Source organism: Chionomys nivalis, chromosome 13, assembly GCF_950005125.1.
Source record: "Chionomys nivalis chromosome 13, mChiNiv1.1, whole genome shotgun sequence".
NCBI classification, from domain to species: domain Eukaryota; kingdom Metazoa; phylum Chordata; class Mammalia; order Rodentia; family Cricetidae; genus Chionomys; species Chionomys nivalis.
In genome coordinates, this window is record NC_080098.1 from 6413501 (window position 1) to 6431668 (window position 18168).

The 18168-nt window shown below is 43.6% G+C and overlaps 1 protein-coding gene across 9 annotated transcripts in view; it reads right to left on the reverse strand.

The window, feature by feature from the left end:
- Positions 1-407: 407 nt before the first annotated feature.
- The window catches only part of Zeb1 (zinc finger E-box binding homeobox 1), a 187077-nt gene continuing 169316 nt past the window's right edge, over positions 408-18168 (reverse strand). For all 9 annotated transcript variants that reach the window (XM_057787231.1, XM_057787228.1, XM_057787226.1 and 6 more), the window contains 5 exons: positions 15158-15360; positions 13200-13305; positions 7083-8887; positions 4724-4904; positions 408-2853 (listed from right to left, as the gene is read on the reverse strand). In XM_057787231.1, the coding sequence (XP_057643214.1) occupies positions 2261-2853; positions 4724-4904; positions 7083-8887; positions 13200-13305; positions 15158-15360 (2888 nt within the window). In that variant the 3' untranslated portion in view covers positions 408-2260. The remainder of the gene's footprint in view (positions 2854-4723; positions 4905-7082; positions 8888-13199; positions 13306-15157; positions 15361-18168) is intronic.

The window sequence follows — 18168 nt, forward strand, 5'->3', positions numbered from 1 at the left end:
CAGTGACAGGACAGGTGGGCACCTGAGGGGTGACCGTGAGGGGTGACCGTGACGGGGGGAGGGACATGAGTGACAGGACAGGTGGGCACCTGAGGGGTGACCGTGACGGGGGGAGGGACATGAGTGACAGGATAGGAGCTGAAGAGGACACAAACAGCACCAGAATGCAAGCAACACACATCGAAACGCAGACATCCCCACAGCACCCTAAGGGTGAGGCCCCCTGGGCCGTGGGTGGAGGGTTTTAGAAGAGGCAACCTCTGCAGAGGGCTTCCCCACAGGAAAAGTCTAAACTACTTAGTGCCAACAAACTCAGCTCAAGACGACTAACGCTGTAGGATGTGATGCCAATTCATAGACAATTTTCCCCAGAAAACCTTGACAATGATCCAAAGAATGACAGTGGGTCAGGCTTGTTGATGCATTTTATTGTGAGCTGGGGAGTCTGGTAAAAAACTAGAAAATGACCATGGTGTAATAAGGAACTTAAAGGAAGAGTCGGATTGGTAGCTTACATACATGGATACAGGAACAAATTGGCACAACATGTTAAACATTGTTCCCAACACTGTTTACAGAAGGCAATTCTAATTTGGCTTGCTAAGGGAATGAGATATGGCCGGGTTAACTCTTAACAGAAGAACTGCAGAGCATCATGCTATGAGTCACACAGTGAGTTTCAAAGTGTAAGAGTTTCATATTAAAAACTGGGTAAAGGGAGAATGACTTGATTGTAGTTGTAAAACTAATACATTCCCATTTAAACTCTGCTCTACAGCCCAAGGCGAGTACAAATGTTAACAGAACACTGTTAAATCAAATCTCAATGCACGAGAACCAATTGCATCTCTACTTTAAATCTTATCAACTTTCCAAAATTTCATACTAAAATATATTATTGTATTAATACAAACTACAGTATTATACACTACACTGTGTAATAAATAAAGAAATATAAAAATAAGACACATAAATATAAAAGTTTTCTAAAACTAAAGGTACGTGTCAGTAAGAAGGGTATTAATACTGCCAGGCTTGAAGATGTACAGTACAAAATGCTGCACAGATCTAGAAACTAAAAGAAATAAAGTAATACTGATAGGTAAAAATCAGCTAATGTTGTTCATCAACTGGGTCCGTAATAACTAACATTTGGAAACGGTTGTGAGCCAAATACCAATGGCTTATCCATGTCTGACACGAAGTACATGGATTAAGTAGTTTAGAGAATTTCCCTTTTGTTTCTGTAGAGATTTCTGAAAGTCAATTAACGTAAAATAAATACTGAGAACCAAATTATGAAATGTCCCAGTGCTTCAGTTTCTCTGACAGAGTCAGTGGTTTTGAGTTTTATTTGGGAATTTTAAAACATCAAACAAATCAACAAATGCTAGTTATTGTAGGCCACACACTGAGTGAAGGCAGTTCGAGCCTTGGAACACTGAGAATGGCACTTACAGCACACAGGTCTTGCTTAAGGCCAAAGGAGACACAACGTTTCCTATAGATCCTTCATAGTCGCTACCACGTGCGCAAACACAATCACGAACACTGATTCTGCCGACTCTGCCGTCCTTGCCACATAAACACTGTTCGTCCCTGCAGTCAGAACTCAACGACAACCTTTGAACTCCACTTAAAATCACACGAGTAAGAAACTTCAGTTCTTCTCTCGGCTGCTTCCTTAAGGCTAGCAATGCATGTTAAATGACAACATGGCGTCTAACGCAGAGGTCCTACCTCCTGACTGACTTGGTAACTGGCAGTCAGCACGGCCGGAACTGCTTTCTACTGCTCTGTGAAGGGAATTCTGTAGTGCAGAAGTTCTCACATTTTAAAAAAACATAATAAAATACTGAAGCGGATTTAGCATATGTTTACCAATAAAAAAATTATAAAATTTCTCCCATTGTACAGCTTAAGAATGAACCAACGTAAGAGCGATAATACTGATAGCCATGCCAGATGCCCGTCCAGCTTCCTGTGACCTGCTTCTGAGTCATTAAAGTTTTCTAATCGCTTCATGTTACAAACTTGTTCCTAACTTTGAAAACTGCATGAAAAATTACTAGGTCTGAGGTTCAGGCACACCCGGATTTTTTTTTTTTTTTTTTGTATTTTGTTTTTGTTTTTTTTTTTTCTCAGTTCTGACATTACACAGTAGTGAGCAGGAACCACAGCACAGGGGCTGTGTTTCCATGAAAAGCGTGGGTAATATAGAGCAAATTTTATTACCAAGTAGAATTTCCTTCTAGAACTCCTAGGCCTCATTTGTCTTCTCTTCTGACAGTTGCTCGCTGCCCTCGCCTGCCTTCTGCTCTGAGCTGCCTGCCTGCGGAGCAGCTCCATCCTCCACTGCAACATCAGTCTCGGCTGCTGCCTCACGCGCGACTTCATTCGCCTCTTCCTCTTCCTCCTCTTCCTCTTCGTCCTCCTCTTCCTCCCCCTGTGGGTTTTCACATTCCTTTTCTTCCTGCAATTCCTCCATCTCTTTATCCTCCTCCTCATCTTCCTCCTTCTCACTGTCTTCATCCCCCTCCCTTGTCAAACTTTCTCTGTCATCCGAGTCAGCCTGTGAGGGAGATGCCCGCGCACCCACATGCTCATTCATCAGGACTTCTGGCCCAGCTTCTTCCTGCTCCTGCTCCATGCTGTCTCTCTCCTCGGCCTCTCTCTTGCAGTAGGAGTAGCGGTGATTCATGTGCTGAGAGTAGGAGCCCGAGTGTGAGAAGCGCTTGCCACACTTGTCACACTGGTAGGGCTTTTCTCCAGAGTGTAGTCGCATGTGTTCAATCAGATGATGTTTGTGTTTAAATGCCTTTTTACAGATTCCACACTCATGAGGTCTTTTACCTGCAAAGTAAGAACACAGATATGAAACAAAATAGGGGCATAAGGAATAAAGAGCTTGTGGACATTAAGAAACATTTAGGTGAAAGCGGATGGTTACAGTTTCATGCTTAAGAAACTAGCAGGTCCCCAACTGTATTTATAATACTATGGTTTATCTTTTATATGTGAAAAATTCAAGGCTAAACACACTGTACTTTGTGGATGAGTTCAGTGGGAAGTACATAAGGCTGAAATGCCAAACGTACACGCATCAGGACCCCAAGGCAGACAGCTTAAGAGTGAGGCTCTTGTGAGCCATGGGCAGTAAGCACAGGAGGCAGGGAATCCCTGTTTCCAATGGTATTTTAATGTCTCATATATCTCTTTACTTATAACCAAATTCACAGAAATATAGTTTATGTATCAAAATCTTTGGAAATTATCATATCTAAGATTGTTTTGGCCCCAAGAAGGGCAATCTTGCTCCTGATGAGTGGGTGCAGGCTTGAACAACACTGCAGACAGAGGCAGAAACAGCTGAGGCACTGGGACTGGCTATTATTAATTCCAGCATCATAGAAAGTCAGGCCTCCACAGTGCAGAAATGACTCTACTATCTCTTCTTACAGAGAGAATGTAATTTTAATTTTGGTATTTGCTAATATTATCTCTTTTTACAGAAGAAGGGGATTTTCTGATCCTCTTGGTGAAAACAGGCAGAGGGCTGTGCTCAAAGGCCTTGTTGAGGCCCAGGTTCCCTACCTGGTGCTGCCTTTAACTCCAAAAACTGCCAACATGCCACCTGCAACATACAGATGGAAAAAGAACGAGAGCGTGTCTATGTTTCTTCTCACTGGAGGGAGTGGGCTAATACAGCTGACAGGACACGAGAGGCGTGGCCACTGCAGCTAAAATGGCTGAGAAGGGCCAGGGAACAGAGGCTGGGGTTAGAGCTTGAGATTAAACCAGTCCATCATGCAGCGATGCTTCTTGTTGGAGAGAAACTGGTTGGCAGTTCTTATCAGCTGGGAGTCTGGTGCTAAACTATCAGAATTATGTGAGCTTTCTGAAAGCAATGCAAGCTGGAGGTCAGCCACGGAGGGGTTCTCGGGTCACAGGAATCCACACACACTTCCGATGGATTTCTCAGTCTGCAGAGACACTTGTGCTGAAATTGACCAGTGTGGCTTTAGAGAGAGGGAACCGGGAAGGGCAGGTTGGCAGTTTTTGGTAAAAGTTCTTTAGTGAAGCATCTTGGGATTGGCTGGCCTTTGACTGAAAGTTATCACGGGCCAGAGCAGAGAAGCAGCCTTGGGTAACAGGCAAGTGGGGGCGACTGGGAGGAGTGAAACATCAGCGAGGATGCTGGGTTTTTACCTTTTATCTTTTTTAACCACTAAAAATGAAAAGTCCATTCTTGGCTCACAGGCATTAGAGAGATGAGTGGAGCCTTCTTTGTCTGTGAGACAATGTTTGTCAGTCGCTCGATAAGCCTAGGGCTGTGTATTTTGTGGAGAATTACAGAATCTCAGAGTTGAAGGGAATCTTACAATCAAGTTCAGCCTCTTATGCAGCAGTTTTATCTAAAACAGCAAAGGTCTTTCATTTTAAAACCTTCAGGTGAGCTGGAGCTGAGCCCCAAGCCAGGATGGATGATGCTCCTCACATCTGCTTCCTGTCACTCAGCCCACTGTCCCCACGCTGTGAACACAGAAGCTGAACTGAGATGATGAACACACAGAGCGAATGCTGTGATACTGTAGGAATGAAGGAGTGGCCTTCACACTACTTCCTGTAAGATTCTGAGAACGTCACACGTTGCTCCAGTGTTCTTTCTGTGCAGCAGACCACAGGCACTTTTAGAACCTTGTGCTTGGGCCCACTGACATACCTGTGTGCTCATATTTGTGTCTCAACAGTGAGCTGCTCTTCTGAAATATCTTGTCACACAGGTCACATGCATACATCCCGTTCTCTGTCTTCCGAGTCTTCTTTTTGGGTGGCGTAGAGTCAGAGTCGTTCTGGTCCTCCACGGTGGAGACTCCTTCTGAGCTAGTGTCTTGCCTTTCATCCTAAGGGGGCAAAAAGAAAAAAAAAAGAGAGAAAGAAGATTAAATTTCAAATTAAAAGACACACAAGAGACAAGGTCAGTGAGACAGCTCTGCTAAGGCACTGGACACCAAGGCTGATGACCCAATGGGATCCTGGACCCACTGGGGGAAGGAGGAAACTGCTTTCTACAAGCTGCCCTCTGACTTTCGTGTGTGAGTGGTGGATGCGAAGCCCCACATTGTCCATAAATAAATAAAGGACAATGCACGGGAGAGAAACTTCATGTTGGGGGTTGTTTCCGAAACCCCGACCCAGGAATGAGACGCTGCAATGACACCGCACGTAGGCTCCCGGGGCAGACAGAGAGGGCACCAGAAGGCGGCTCAGGGGACAGCAGCCACTTTACTTGGTCCTGGAAGCTATGATTTCACAGTAGCTTTGAGGAAAGGTTAATCATGGAGCTTTATAATTCATCATTCATTTACAACTTCATCATTTGCCATACTTTTCATAAAAATTCTGGGCTTCACTAAGTAAATATTAAGACACAGTGTTTAGAAAATGTCTTTAAACTGTGCCTCTATTCGGGAGGTCTTTGCACCAGCTGCCTTGGTCTGACAAAGGCAGGTTTGCTTTAGTCCACACTTTCTCTGGAATGAGCAGGAGCAGTGTGAGAGGGTCTGTGAATTTTAAGTAGGAGTAGCTGCCTGTCAAAAAGAACCCTTACAATTCTCACAGAAGGAAAAAGCACAACACAGCCCCTTAGATGGTTCTGTGGAAGCCATTTTAGGAGGAAGGCACTTTTCTCACGGAATAATCTTGCAGAGCCTGTTGCAGACTTAGGTCAGCTGAGAGCTTGTTGTTTTTCCTAGAACCTCCCAGAGCTCTGCCTCTAAACCCACTGATTTGCCTGCCACTGCAGCCGCCAGGTCAGAAGTGGCTCGACTTTACAGCTCTCTGACATAGACGGTCATTTGAAATAGTAAAAGCTCTGCTTTCTTTAAATTCAACATGGCTCAAAACGGACTGTGAGACGGCGAAGTTGAGAATACGCTTGCCATGCAAGTGTAAGGATTTGAGGTCAGAATCCGAGCACACAAGTAAAAGCCAGGCATGTGTGACACTCATGTGTATGGGGTATATGTGAGTGTGTGCAGACAAGTAGATAGTGGAGACGCACAGCCTGCCGTCTAGACAAAATAGTAGGCTCCAGGTTCAATGAGAGACCCTGTCTCAAAAAAAAGTAAGAGTAACTGGGAAAGACTGTCATTGTCAATCTCTGGCCTCTACATGCACACTCATGTAGATACATCTGTATACATTTCTCTCTCTCTCTCTCTCTCTCTCTCTCTCTCTCTCTCTCTCTCTCTCTCTCTCTCTCTCTCTCTCTCTCTCTGCTTTTTATACACCAGAAATCTAGTGTCATTGGCATAGGCAGAAGTACTGAAGAGGCACTGGAGGCAGCAAGGCACATCTGAACAGTCTGCGGAAGTAACTGCATCTGTACTTGCAGTAAAGATCAAGCAGCCGCCTCTGGTATTTGATTCAATTATAAACACTGACGAAAAAGTGGTGACATTAAAGCTGGTGACATGGGAAAATTTTGGACAGAGTTTGAGAAACATACAACTACACAGTAGAGTTCTACCCCAAACCAAACCAAAGCAAGCAAAGAAAACCCATCTAAAGGAGAATGCACACAAGGGCCCACAGCCATACCTCACCAGTAACTGTGACTGAACAGTCAATTCACAGCCCACGGATGCATGAGCTAATAAGCTTCCAGCATCCTCTGCTTAACCAAAGCCTCTTAACAAAGGTATTGGCATGCAACTCACTAGGGAGGCTTTCCTGGGGTTTTATGGTGGACAGGAACATGATTGTTTACTAATGATCATAAGCAAAGTAAAAACTTATCAATTTGAGAATTCAACTAGAAAATCAGAAACTTAATTAATGAGTATTACAACTTTTCTCTTATTCTTTTGAGGTCAAGTGTGTCTCCAGCTGAAGTTTTTACACTATTTTTCAGAGGAGAAATCACTTTCACGGTAGTCGATGCTTCCACCTCACACTAGTAAGCAAAGGAAAGCATATTCGGACACACAAAGAAAGCAAATTGGTTAAGTTCCTTTTAAATATGAAAGTTGGAGCAATCTGGCTGACACTACAGTGGATGTGGCTAGTCCTTTACTAACCTGGTTTCCATTTGGCTGGATTACCTTCACCGGTGGCTCCTGTGTCGCAGGGCTGACTGTAGTTGAGTACGTATAAGCCACCTGGGGAATCAGAATAGTCTGCTTGTTGGCAGCGAGCGCACGCAAGCAGGGGACACTGTTCTGGTCAGCGATGGCCACGATCGTGGGTAACTGGGCAGTGACTGTAGGAATAGCGATGTTTATGGGGTTGGCACTTGGTGGGGTCACATTTACAACTGGTTCTGAGTCTGTAGCACAGTTGTCCTTTTGTGGCTCCTTTTTTGCACAAGACAAGTTCAAGGGCTCTTCCTGGACAGAATAAACACTGTTCTGGTAAACACTGCTGACAGTCGACCTTTCCAGTAACTCTCCCTGTTGCTTTGGTAGTGAGAGATCAAGAGGTTCTACTTGAGGCTCCTCCTGGGCACCGTCTGCCATGCAAGAGTAACCCTGCAGGTTCCTGGCCGAGGAGAGGTTCAGTGGGGATGGGGATGATGTGCAACTTCTGGAACCATTAATGGCTGATCCTCCTGGTAAAGCCGGGGAGCTAGTCATCTTGAGGGGGCTCTGTCCACTTGTGCTGTCTTCCTGGGGCTCACTTCCATCTGCAGGTTGAGGCTGCTCATCACCCTTTGCAAGGATGTTTACCGTGCCCGTTTCTGGGGAAGGAGGTTCAGGAGACTGCCCTGGAATCTGTCCAGCTTGCATCTTTTCAAACCACTTTTTAACCACATCCAGTGGTAGGTTCACAGAATCGGCAATCTTTGAGAGTTCCTCTGCGCTTGGCTGCGCGTTCAGAGCATAGTAGGCTTTTAAGAGTGACAGGAGGTTCTTTAAAGGTGGCTGACTGGGAGACAAATCGCCATCTCTGGCTAACGAAGCAGAGGACTCTGGCTTCTCGGCTTCTGGGGCAGGGGCTGGAGGCTGGGCAGGGTGTTCTGGGTCATAGTGCTTTAGTTCTGGAAGTGCATCGAGGTCTCCTGGGCAATCGTCACACAGAAGGCAAGTGCTAGCATCTGCAGCCCCATCACAGCTTTTGTCCTTCTCTGTCTTCACAGTGAGGTCTTCTGGGAACTTCTCACTTTTGCAGCTGTTTGTAGGGACTGGGTTTTCTTTCTTTAAATTCTGAGGAACAACCTGAAGTTGGCTAGGCTGCTCAAGACTATAGTTGATGATAATTTTGGTTGTTCCATCTTGATCAACTAAAGGAAGACTGATGGCAGAAATAACAGAATGACCACCCTGTTGGATGGATGAAGCATTGACTGCTTCTTGCTCTTTGGATGCAAGACTGGCTTGATTATTCTCCAAAACTTGCCGAATTACATTACCATCTACTGCCACTTTAAGTACATTCTGAATGTCACTTAAATTGATACTTATGGGAGATACCAAACCAACTGTTGGCAGAACAACAGCTTGCACCACACCCTGAGGAGAACTGGTTGCCTGCAATTGGCCACCACCGCTAAAAACCCCATTTTGTAAAGGGGTTGAACAGTTGATTCCTGAAGCAACCACTATGGGTTTGAACTCATAATCCACAGGTTCAGTTTTGATTTGGTTTACAGAAAGCGGTTCTTGAAGGGGCTTATTCTCTATCTTCTGCCGTATCTGTGGGCGCGTGGGACTGCCTGGTGATGCCGAAAGAGATGGTGAAGAACACTGTGACGTCTTGAGTCCCGATCTGGGCCTCCCATTCACAGGCATCAAGCTGATACACTTCTTACTGCTTATGTGTGAGCTGTAGGAACCCGAGTGAGAAAACCGTTTCTTGCAGTTTGGGCATTCATATGGCTTCTCTCCTAAACAACAAAACAGACCCATTATTGAGTCATCACATTCCCACCCTGCCCTACAGTAAAACATAGCAAGACTCTCCTGTGTGCCCATAACATTATTTACAGCATCATTTCAAGTTCAAAACCTACAGAAATGTTGAAAACATGTAAATAGAACCTTCCTCTGAACAGTGTGCTAGCCAAGCGGGAACCCTTCTTAACATGTGCACGGCATTCCAGCCATGCTCTGTAACGTTCAATAATGCTCAAATATCAAAAGGAACCAGTCTACTCTGTTGAGTAACTTCCTTATCCCATTTCATCAATCTGTGTAATGTTAAAACTCCATTCAAGCATCTGTACAAGAAATTAATGTTAGAGGAAAGAAAAATAAATGTAATCTCCTTTCAGACTTAACAAGCATGCATGTCCTTGATTGATAAAAATTCCCATGTCCTTGCGGCTCCATTGGAAAAATCTTTCCATTATGGGGAGGAAACCTTAATAGAAGCATTTGTAACCACTGACTCCTCCCCACACCCAAAGAACAGGCTCTTGTGGGGAATGCGGCCCACGACAGCAGCTTCATTTCTCTTGCTAGTGGGTATGGTAAAACTTTGTGTTTATGTTCAAACACATTAACTTTGGTTAACTCCAACATTTGTGTGAATTGGCAGAAAAAACAGTGTGAAGTCAGAGAAGCCCCTGCTGGTGGAGGCCTCCCTTGAAATGCTACCTAGAATCTCCAGGACACAGAGACAAGGCATTCTTTCTCCTTGGCCATCAGATATACTTTAGGAGGAAATTTTGAGAAGTACTGAGATAAAGGCAATATTGTCACACAAGCCTAATTTTAATACTGTGATTTTAACTCAGTTACAGTTTCTTAGCTGTCCAGCCGTCTATCAGAGCATGGGTCACATGGACATTCGGACACCACGAGAGACTTGGGGCTCCTTAGGAAGGCGATGGTGCTGATCTCTCCAGCGTTACAGCAGAGTCATAGCGAGCACTGAGAGGTCAGTTTTAAGTGCCGCTGCCGCTGATGCCACATGCTGAGGAAGCATGAACCCGCCTTCTCAGCAATGTGCTTATTTGAAGGACCAGATACTAGCATTTCAAGGGATCTAAGAAGCCCAGAACTCTTTCGATAGGATGTGTTTGCATATTTGACCAGTTTCTGCTTAAACTGTTTAGCACAAGGCAGGTGACTCTTGCAGGAGTCCTGGGGAGCACAGCCAGGCTGTTTCCCACAGAATGGGTTCAGATTCTGGCTCCATTATACACCGCTTCCTTAATCTTTCCAAACCTCGGTGCTTTGGCATGTGAGCAGATAGACATACTCTTGCTGGGCTGCTATGAAGGTCATGAGATACACAACAGATCTTCCAGCATGCTTCCTATAAACTGCAGTGTTTCACTTAAAAAGCAATTTTACCAAGGGATAGCCTGAGGGCTGGGCCAGCTGCTGGTTCTCAGGTTCAGGCTTTTTCTTGCTCTCCCTTCTGATACCACACACAAGGTTTTTTTTTTTTTTTTCTTTAACAAGCAGATCTTCTCATCCACTATATGCTGTCTTCAGCTTCCTGTATACTAAGGAAATCAGGACCCTTCACAAGCTTTCTCGGGACAGGGTTCTTAACCCTTACCTCTTACTATCCTACCTCTGGATGTTCCTCAGTTTATCAAAATTTTGCCAACAGGCTGCTTGGAATAGGATTCAACGCTGAGAACGCTATCAGATGGCAGTGTACAGTGGCCATGAGATAAAGGGCGTGTGCCAATGCCGCTCTGCTTGACAAGGGTCTGCTCGAGATCATTTCCGTCCAACTGCTAATGACTGGTACGGCCTGAGTGAGCCACATCAGTGTCTCCCACTAAAGAGAAGGAAGACAGATGTGTGACACCAGAGTGGGGGAGGCCATGGCTCAAAGCTGGGGTGCTGCTGGCAGGGCTTAGCTGTGTCATGAACTAGCCAAGCAATCTTGGAGAAGTTAGTTAAGCATTATGAGCCTATCTGTCTTTATCAGAAAATCTGGGATGTAACAGAATCTATCTTATGGGGTTATCTGAGACCTACGTTAGTGTCAGAACCCTATGTCTCGTCATGGTCCACAGAATAATTATTCTAAACCAAAGTTACTATGCTGGAACACTGGCTTCTAGCTTAAGATCTTTATTTATGTTTACAGCATGACCCACTTTACCGTGGTTATGGTTTGCAGCCAGTTCAGCCTGGAGTTCTGTCAGGAAGTGGCGCTACTAAAGCAGAGCTACAGACTGGGTTTTAAGGGCTGAGGAGAGGGGTGGTCACATCTTACATGAGGGTTTGCAGGCTAGAATACTGAACCCACAGAATGAATATGCAGTACTCTGTGGGGAGGTTTGTACCTGAGCACGAGTGCTTTCGTCTTACTGGGTGGAGACATCAGAGACTTATGGGCACAGCTCAGCTCCTAACATAGCAATCTGCCCATTAGTGCACACGGGTCCGCCCATTAGTGCTCACGGGTCTGTTCATTAGTGCACAAGGGCCCGCCCATTAGTGCACATGAGTCTGTTCATTAGTGCACAAGGGCCCGCCCATTAGTGCACACGTGTCTGTTCATTAGTGCACAAGGGTCCGCCCATTAGTACACACGAGTCTGTTCATTAGTGCACAAGGGTCCGCCCATTAGTGCACACGAGTCTGTTCATTAGTGCACACGGGTCTGCCCACTAGTGCACACAGATCTGTCCATTAGTGCACATGGGTCTGCCCAGGGCTCATAGCTAAAGCTTTATGGTGATGAGAACAAGGTAACAATCCAGGTCATTTTAGAAAATATAACTATGGACTCTGATCCTCAACCAATTTTAAAAGCTAAAGAAAACAACTATGGAAAGATCATGACAGATGCTTCCTGAGGAGGTGCAGGTGGCTCGTTATTGGGTACCCTGCACAGTGGATGCTCTTCAAGACACCCGAGGGAAGAACTTGAGCTTGGTGGGTTGTTTTTTGTTTTTTGTTTTTTTTTTTTAAAGTTTCAATCCATTATTGTCTGTAATTTTGTAAAATCTAAAGAAAATGGATCCAGTGAGATGATTCAGTGGATGTAAGTCCTTCCCACCAAGCCTGGGGGCCGAAGTCTGATTTTTGAGACCCAAATGGTAGGAGGTGAGCCTAACTCCTTGCAAGCTATGCTGTTGTTATCATGGTGCGTCTTCACAGCAATGGAAACCCCAACTAAGACACTGACTGAGATAGGACTTTGATCACCAAGCAGGATTTCTCTATTAATTTCGATGTCTTACTTCGAGACCAGTGTTTTGATCTCTGGAATAAGCTATGCACCCCAACTTTGTTCCATTAAGAGAGATGATAAATGCTAATATAAAACTACAGCATAAATCTTAATCAGGTTTTATCTTATTTTTGTTCTTTAACCCCAATTTAACCCAAATTTTAACCCTAAACTTCATGTTTAGCTAACATTTCCAATCATCTCTAGTAAGAAGGCAGATTATATATGAGTGAGCCCTATTCCGTAGCACAGGCTAAGGAACAGTTCACTGCACATTAGCACACTGCAGGTTGCAGGAGATACTCTATACATTCTAGAAACATTAATAAATAAGTTATAAATAAATAAATATGTGAAGATAAAAGTTCTCTTTGAGCATCTTGGCTTGAGCACGTTTAAGGAATGACTTTGGCATGTATATTACTGAGGGTTAATTCCATTATTGATACAGTGAAAGTTCCAGATATGCAATTCCAAAAGATAGAGAACTACCAGAATTCACAAATCCATCTGACAACTGCCAGGGAGATCCATCCATGAATTAATCGTCTTAAGGCAGACAATACCAAACACCACGTTCTCACATTTGTTGGCTGATGGTTTTGTCACTAAAATTACTTAATCAAAAACATCTGAATTCAATCAAAAGAACAGATTTTACAGTGTGATGTGGGATTGTCAAATTTTCTTTATAAGCGTTGTCATTAAATCTAGAAAGCAATGCAAAAACTGATGTGGAATAGAAAGATAAAGATTCAGGAGAATATGTTTTCTTGTAAATTTTAACTTATGCTATTTAAGCTCTCTGGATCCATACTATCTCCCCATGAATTTTATTAAGTTCCTTTTTTACTTTTCTCATGTAAAGTCTATCTTCATTTATATTACACTTATAATACAGGAAAATGGTTTTGCTGTATTATATACTTTAGAGGTTAGATACTAATGAAATATCATTCAAATGAAAAGTAGCAAGTAATTCTTACCCCTGTGGAACCTGTTCTGACATAGCTGTCATGCTATGCGGGATGCAGGAAGAAAGCCGTACTCACCACTGTGGATGCGTAAGTGCTCCTTTAGGTGGTGTTTGTATTTGAAAGCTTTTCCACATTCAGTGCACTTGAACTTACGATTACCCCCAGACTGCGTCACGTGTCTCTGCAAGAAAGAACTGGTGTTTTACATCTCACACCCCAGGTGAGTTTGATGATTTTGTTGTCTGTTACAGGCCTGAAGTCATAGCAGTCACAAATACAGAATATTTCCCAGAAGTAGAGTGGTTGTGTTTTATTAGGATCTAGGGATGGTCTTGTCTGCACTCTAGATTAAAGTTGGCAAGTTTTTTTTTTGTTTTTGTTTTTTGTTTTTTGTTTTTATAGAGACCTGTCAGTAGAACAAGGACCTCACTGGAGTACCAGGCCCACTTCAATAGGATGGTACAGCTCTTATGTTTGATGTTTCCAAAACATGCCTTAATCCGATGATTTTGAAAATACTTTGTTTTCATTTTAGTTTGGTTTACATCAGTTGTGTGTGTTCCCTGATGTCAGGACTTTGTCCTCTTCCTTCTTAGGTCCTTATTACTGGGTCTGACATGAAACAGAAATGGAGACATGTATGGAGCACACAGCTTGGAAATGCTCATCTCTTAGTCATATCTGATTCCAAGAGCTCTCAGCCATCCTTCCTCACACTGCCCCCCAAGCCCCATCACAGCTCCTTTTAGTTCACACCCACCAGAAAAATCCTCATACAAGTGGCCATCATGGTCGCTGCAGACTCTAGGAGTTTGTTTTCATAGTTTTGCTTCAGCTTTGCTGCCTACCTGTTCTTTTCAAGGGCCCTCACCACTGAGCCAATATGGTCCCAGCTGTAGCAGAGTGGGCCTACTTTCAAAAGTCACATGGACAGCTCTTCTGCTAAGCCTTGTCTATGCTATGGCTGTACCAGTCTCTAACGCAGAAAGCACTGCATGGTGCTATCGGTGCTCTCCCTGAGAAGCCTCCTCAGCAAGGTCCAGGAGCAGGTGGTCATTTCCCCAGGAACTCCTTCCTTTCCTTCTGCTGCCTCCCATGTTCAGTTCCTCTTAGCCTTTACTGTTGGGTCACTGCTGCAGACTCCGCTTCTCTCCTGCCTCACTACCACCCTCCTCTTAGTATCAGATTTTGTGAGTGATGCCAAGGTCCTGAGCAAACAGGTTGACTGTTTCTTCTTTTCCTGTTGACTTTTTTGTAAAAGAGCTTATCCATTAGCTTAGCAAAGGCACAAAGACTGTGGGACAATGACTTCTATAAAGCCCCTATACAGAGTTCTCCAAAATGCAGCGGGTCTATGTTCACAATCCTGTGATGTAAGGAGCTGGACATCTGCTGAAACTCAGATCTGTGCCCCAGCATCCTGTTACACTGTTACTTGGCTTGTGAAGTTAATGTCAAATGGGTAGTAGCTTGCTTGCTGGTAGCTGACAGTTCCCAACCAGGACATTGTAAAAAAAAGAACAATTACTAAAGATCCTTTGATTTTAATCTTAACACTCAGCTTATAATTCTAGAAAACATACATGGTGACAGAATTAGACTAAGCCATCAAAGCTGAGTCTTCAGGCTAAAAGTTCTCAAACTGTATGGAGGATGCAGATTCCCCGACTACTGCAGACAAACTGCAGTATTTTATACGTAGTATAGTCACTACCTCCAGGAAAAATCAAAAAACTGCAGCCTCCCCTTGATTTGGTCAGTGCTGAAGTCATGTGGTTTAAAGACCAATATTTATTTTGCCACACAAAACATGTTGATAGAACACAGCCTGGAGTTTTTCAGACTCGGAGGGATACTTGTTATGGTTTACGCAAAACAAGTTAGTTTGGCAAGGCCCTTCCCTGAGAAGAACACTCACTAACCACCCTCTCATCTCTGTAAGACTGCACACAGGCAGCCTCCGCATACCCACAGGCCTCCTTTCCCAAAGCTCCCTGAGTGTAGGAGGTGGCTGCCCTGCTCCTTTCACTTACTTGCTCTCTTCCTGACTTGTGTGACGACATGTGGCGTTCCAGCTGAGTCCTGTATGCAAAGGTGTAACTGCACAGGGAGCAGCTGAAGTTGTCTTCATTCTTCTCATGGCGATACTTAATGTGTTCTTTCAAAGAGGTAAAGCGCTTGTAGCCTCTATCACAATATGGGCAGGTGAGCAACTGGGAAAATGCGTCTGGTGTTCCTGTGATGGGAAGAGATACTGTAACTTAAAGCATCCAAGGAATATGGTCAGCTACCACCAACCTGGGCCACACAGCGGCAGTGCTGCTCCTCCTGCCTCTGCCCTTAAACAATGCACAGTCATTGCCATTTATGAAAGAGAAAGCATGACAATAAATACAGGTTAAGTTGCTTAAAAGTTACATAGCAAGCAAATGATTAACTTAGCATTCAACCACAGCTTTCAAATCCCCTGTCTCAGAACCCTAATTCTTTCCCTTTTTTGTGTTTGGTTAACTGAAGAAATATCAAGTAAAATTAGGATTGAGTTACACTGGTAAGCGCGCGCGCACACACACACACACACACACTGTATGGGAGCTGTTGTGAAGAGTCTGCTCATGACAATTCCATTGTTTACTTAGCACTAACTCTTTTTCATTTGAAAATGACACCTAAGTTTACTGCCACAAGTAAGTACCGCAGTTTCCAAGGTGTGGTAACATGACTAAGTTCAGACCATAAAGGGTGTGCAGACTCAGGGAAGTAGTCAGAGCACCGCGATGGAGAATCCTGAAGTGGAATACATTACCAGTTTATTGCTACTCTCAGTAGTTTCCTACTTTATTTTTATTTTTTTAAGAAATTAGTTCATAAGTGACACCTTACTGTAAATATACTCTCTATTTTCTTCACTTTTAAATTCTTCATAGAAAATATACAACTTAAGGTAGTTTATAATCTTCAGATGCTTCATTAAACACACATACTGCTTTACTGGAGTTTGAGTCCATATAAACTAAATGTCTTACTTAAAGACAACTCTATAGATGAGAGATTGAAACCTGAACTCTAAATGACTAGTCAAGTATGTTGAAATATCTATAAACATATGAATAAAAATCAAATAACCAGAGCTCCTAAGTTCACTATGGCATCTTTAGCTGCTAGCTAACAAGGCCTCTTCATCTACAGAGTTTAGTTAGGTACCATTCTAATGCAGACTCTTCTTTTGAACAAAGCCATATTTTATTTTGCATAAGACAATGGGAAACTAGCATTTTGGGACTTCTCCCTTGCCAAGATGCCCAGTGAATCCAACTTATTCTAGGAGTTGTAACACCAAAGGTAAGATCTGCTGCTCTTGGTGTTTGCTGGCATGGCAATGTCCCATGGTTCCATTAACCAAACTGCTCTTCCCCCAGTGCCAGGGAGCTATGCACACTCATTATGTGCTACAGTTTGTCTTCAATTAGTAAGCAAACTGTTCATGGGCTACTCATGCTATTTGGATAGCAAGTTATTTTCTTAAACTAGTGAACTGGATTATCTTAAACATGAGGTATGGATTTATTCTTTTTGGTCACTAGAAAAACCAAAAAAAGGAAATGTGAATGTGTTTTAAGAATCATAGAATGAAGGAACAAGGGTGGGTTAATCAAAACTATGAATATATGAAAAAGTCTTGTAGAAAATATAATTTATAAAAGGAGTCTGGATGGGGGTAGTCTGCACAGGTGGACAATGATTCCTCAGAAGACATGGACATTAAATGAACCATAGTGCTAGGTGTTGATGCATTATTGGTCTGGGAGACCTCAGGAGCCCCAAATACAGGTTATTGCCATTATTTTTGTTTGCCCAACAGAACTAGATGGTAAAACCCTATTCCTGAAGACATCACACACCTTGGTTTCAGGACATAAAGAAATCAATCTCAAACTTACTGTGAAACTTCCTGCAGGCTAGCTAGCTATTATAGTTCTGGAAGGTGCTACTATGTAGGGGTCACGAGAGAGGGAAAGCTGTCGTCAATCAACTCATCCCCTGGTAGAACCTACATATTATAATACTGAACGGCCTGGAACAATGTGCCCACTGTAGAAATAGTGGCATGGCTGCTTTGGGGATAATCAAAGGGGGGGGCCTTATCCATAGGAGGGAAGTCATGTCTAATACTGATAATCTGGTCAAAGCCTGTGGTTGGGGAGGTCATGGGTACCAGGTGGGAACCTACCGTCACTACTTTGCTAAATGGGCATGCTGTCAAGCAGCCTTCTGAGTATTTTGGCCTATACCACCAATTAGTGCTGCTTTCAACCTTTGCTGGAAAAGTTGCTTTGTGTAACAGGCAGCTGTAAATTCGGAAACTCATAACCAGTCAAAGTGCTGAGAATAAGTGGCTGTTACATGCTCAACCCAAAACAGTACATTAATATCAATACTCCTGAAGTGCATGGAACAGTGTGGAGAGGAAGACTGAGGAATGTACGCAGTGCAGACAGGAAGGCGTGCTGTCAAATGGTGTCTTCTGGTATGACATGGTCACTGCTCTCATTAAATCACAGTGGTTTGTTTATATACATACTTGGTGTGGGAATCCCCTCTGTGCATTGCTTGTATTGGTTAATGAATAAAAAGACTACCTTGGCCTGATAGGGCAGAACTTAGGTAGGCGGAGAAGACAGAACTGAATTCTGGGAGGAAGAAAGCAGAGTCAGAGAGAAGCCATGGATCCGCGGCCAGAGTTAAGACATGCTGCCGAAACTTAGTGGGTAAGCCACTGCCACATGGTGATACACAGATTAATAGAAATGGGTTAAACTAAGATGTAAGAGTTAGCCGATAAGAAGTTAGAGCTAATGGGCCAAGCAGTGATTTAATTAATACAGTTTCTGTGTGGTTATTTTGGGGCTAAGCTAGCCAGGTGGCTGGGATGAACAAGTGGCCTGTTTCCCTGCAGCAATTGGCTACACAACTCATATGTGTGTGTGTGTGTGTGTGTATGGTTGTTTATATATATACTCTATAATTCAAATACTTTACTAAT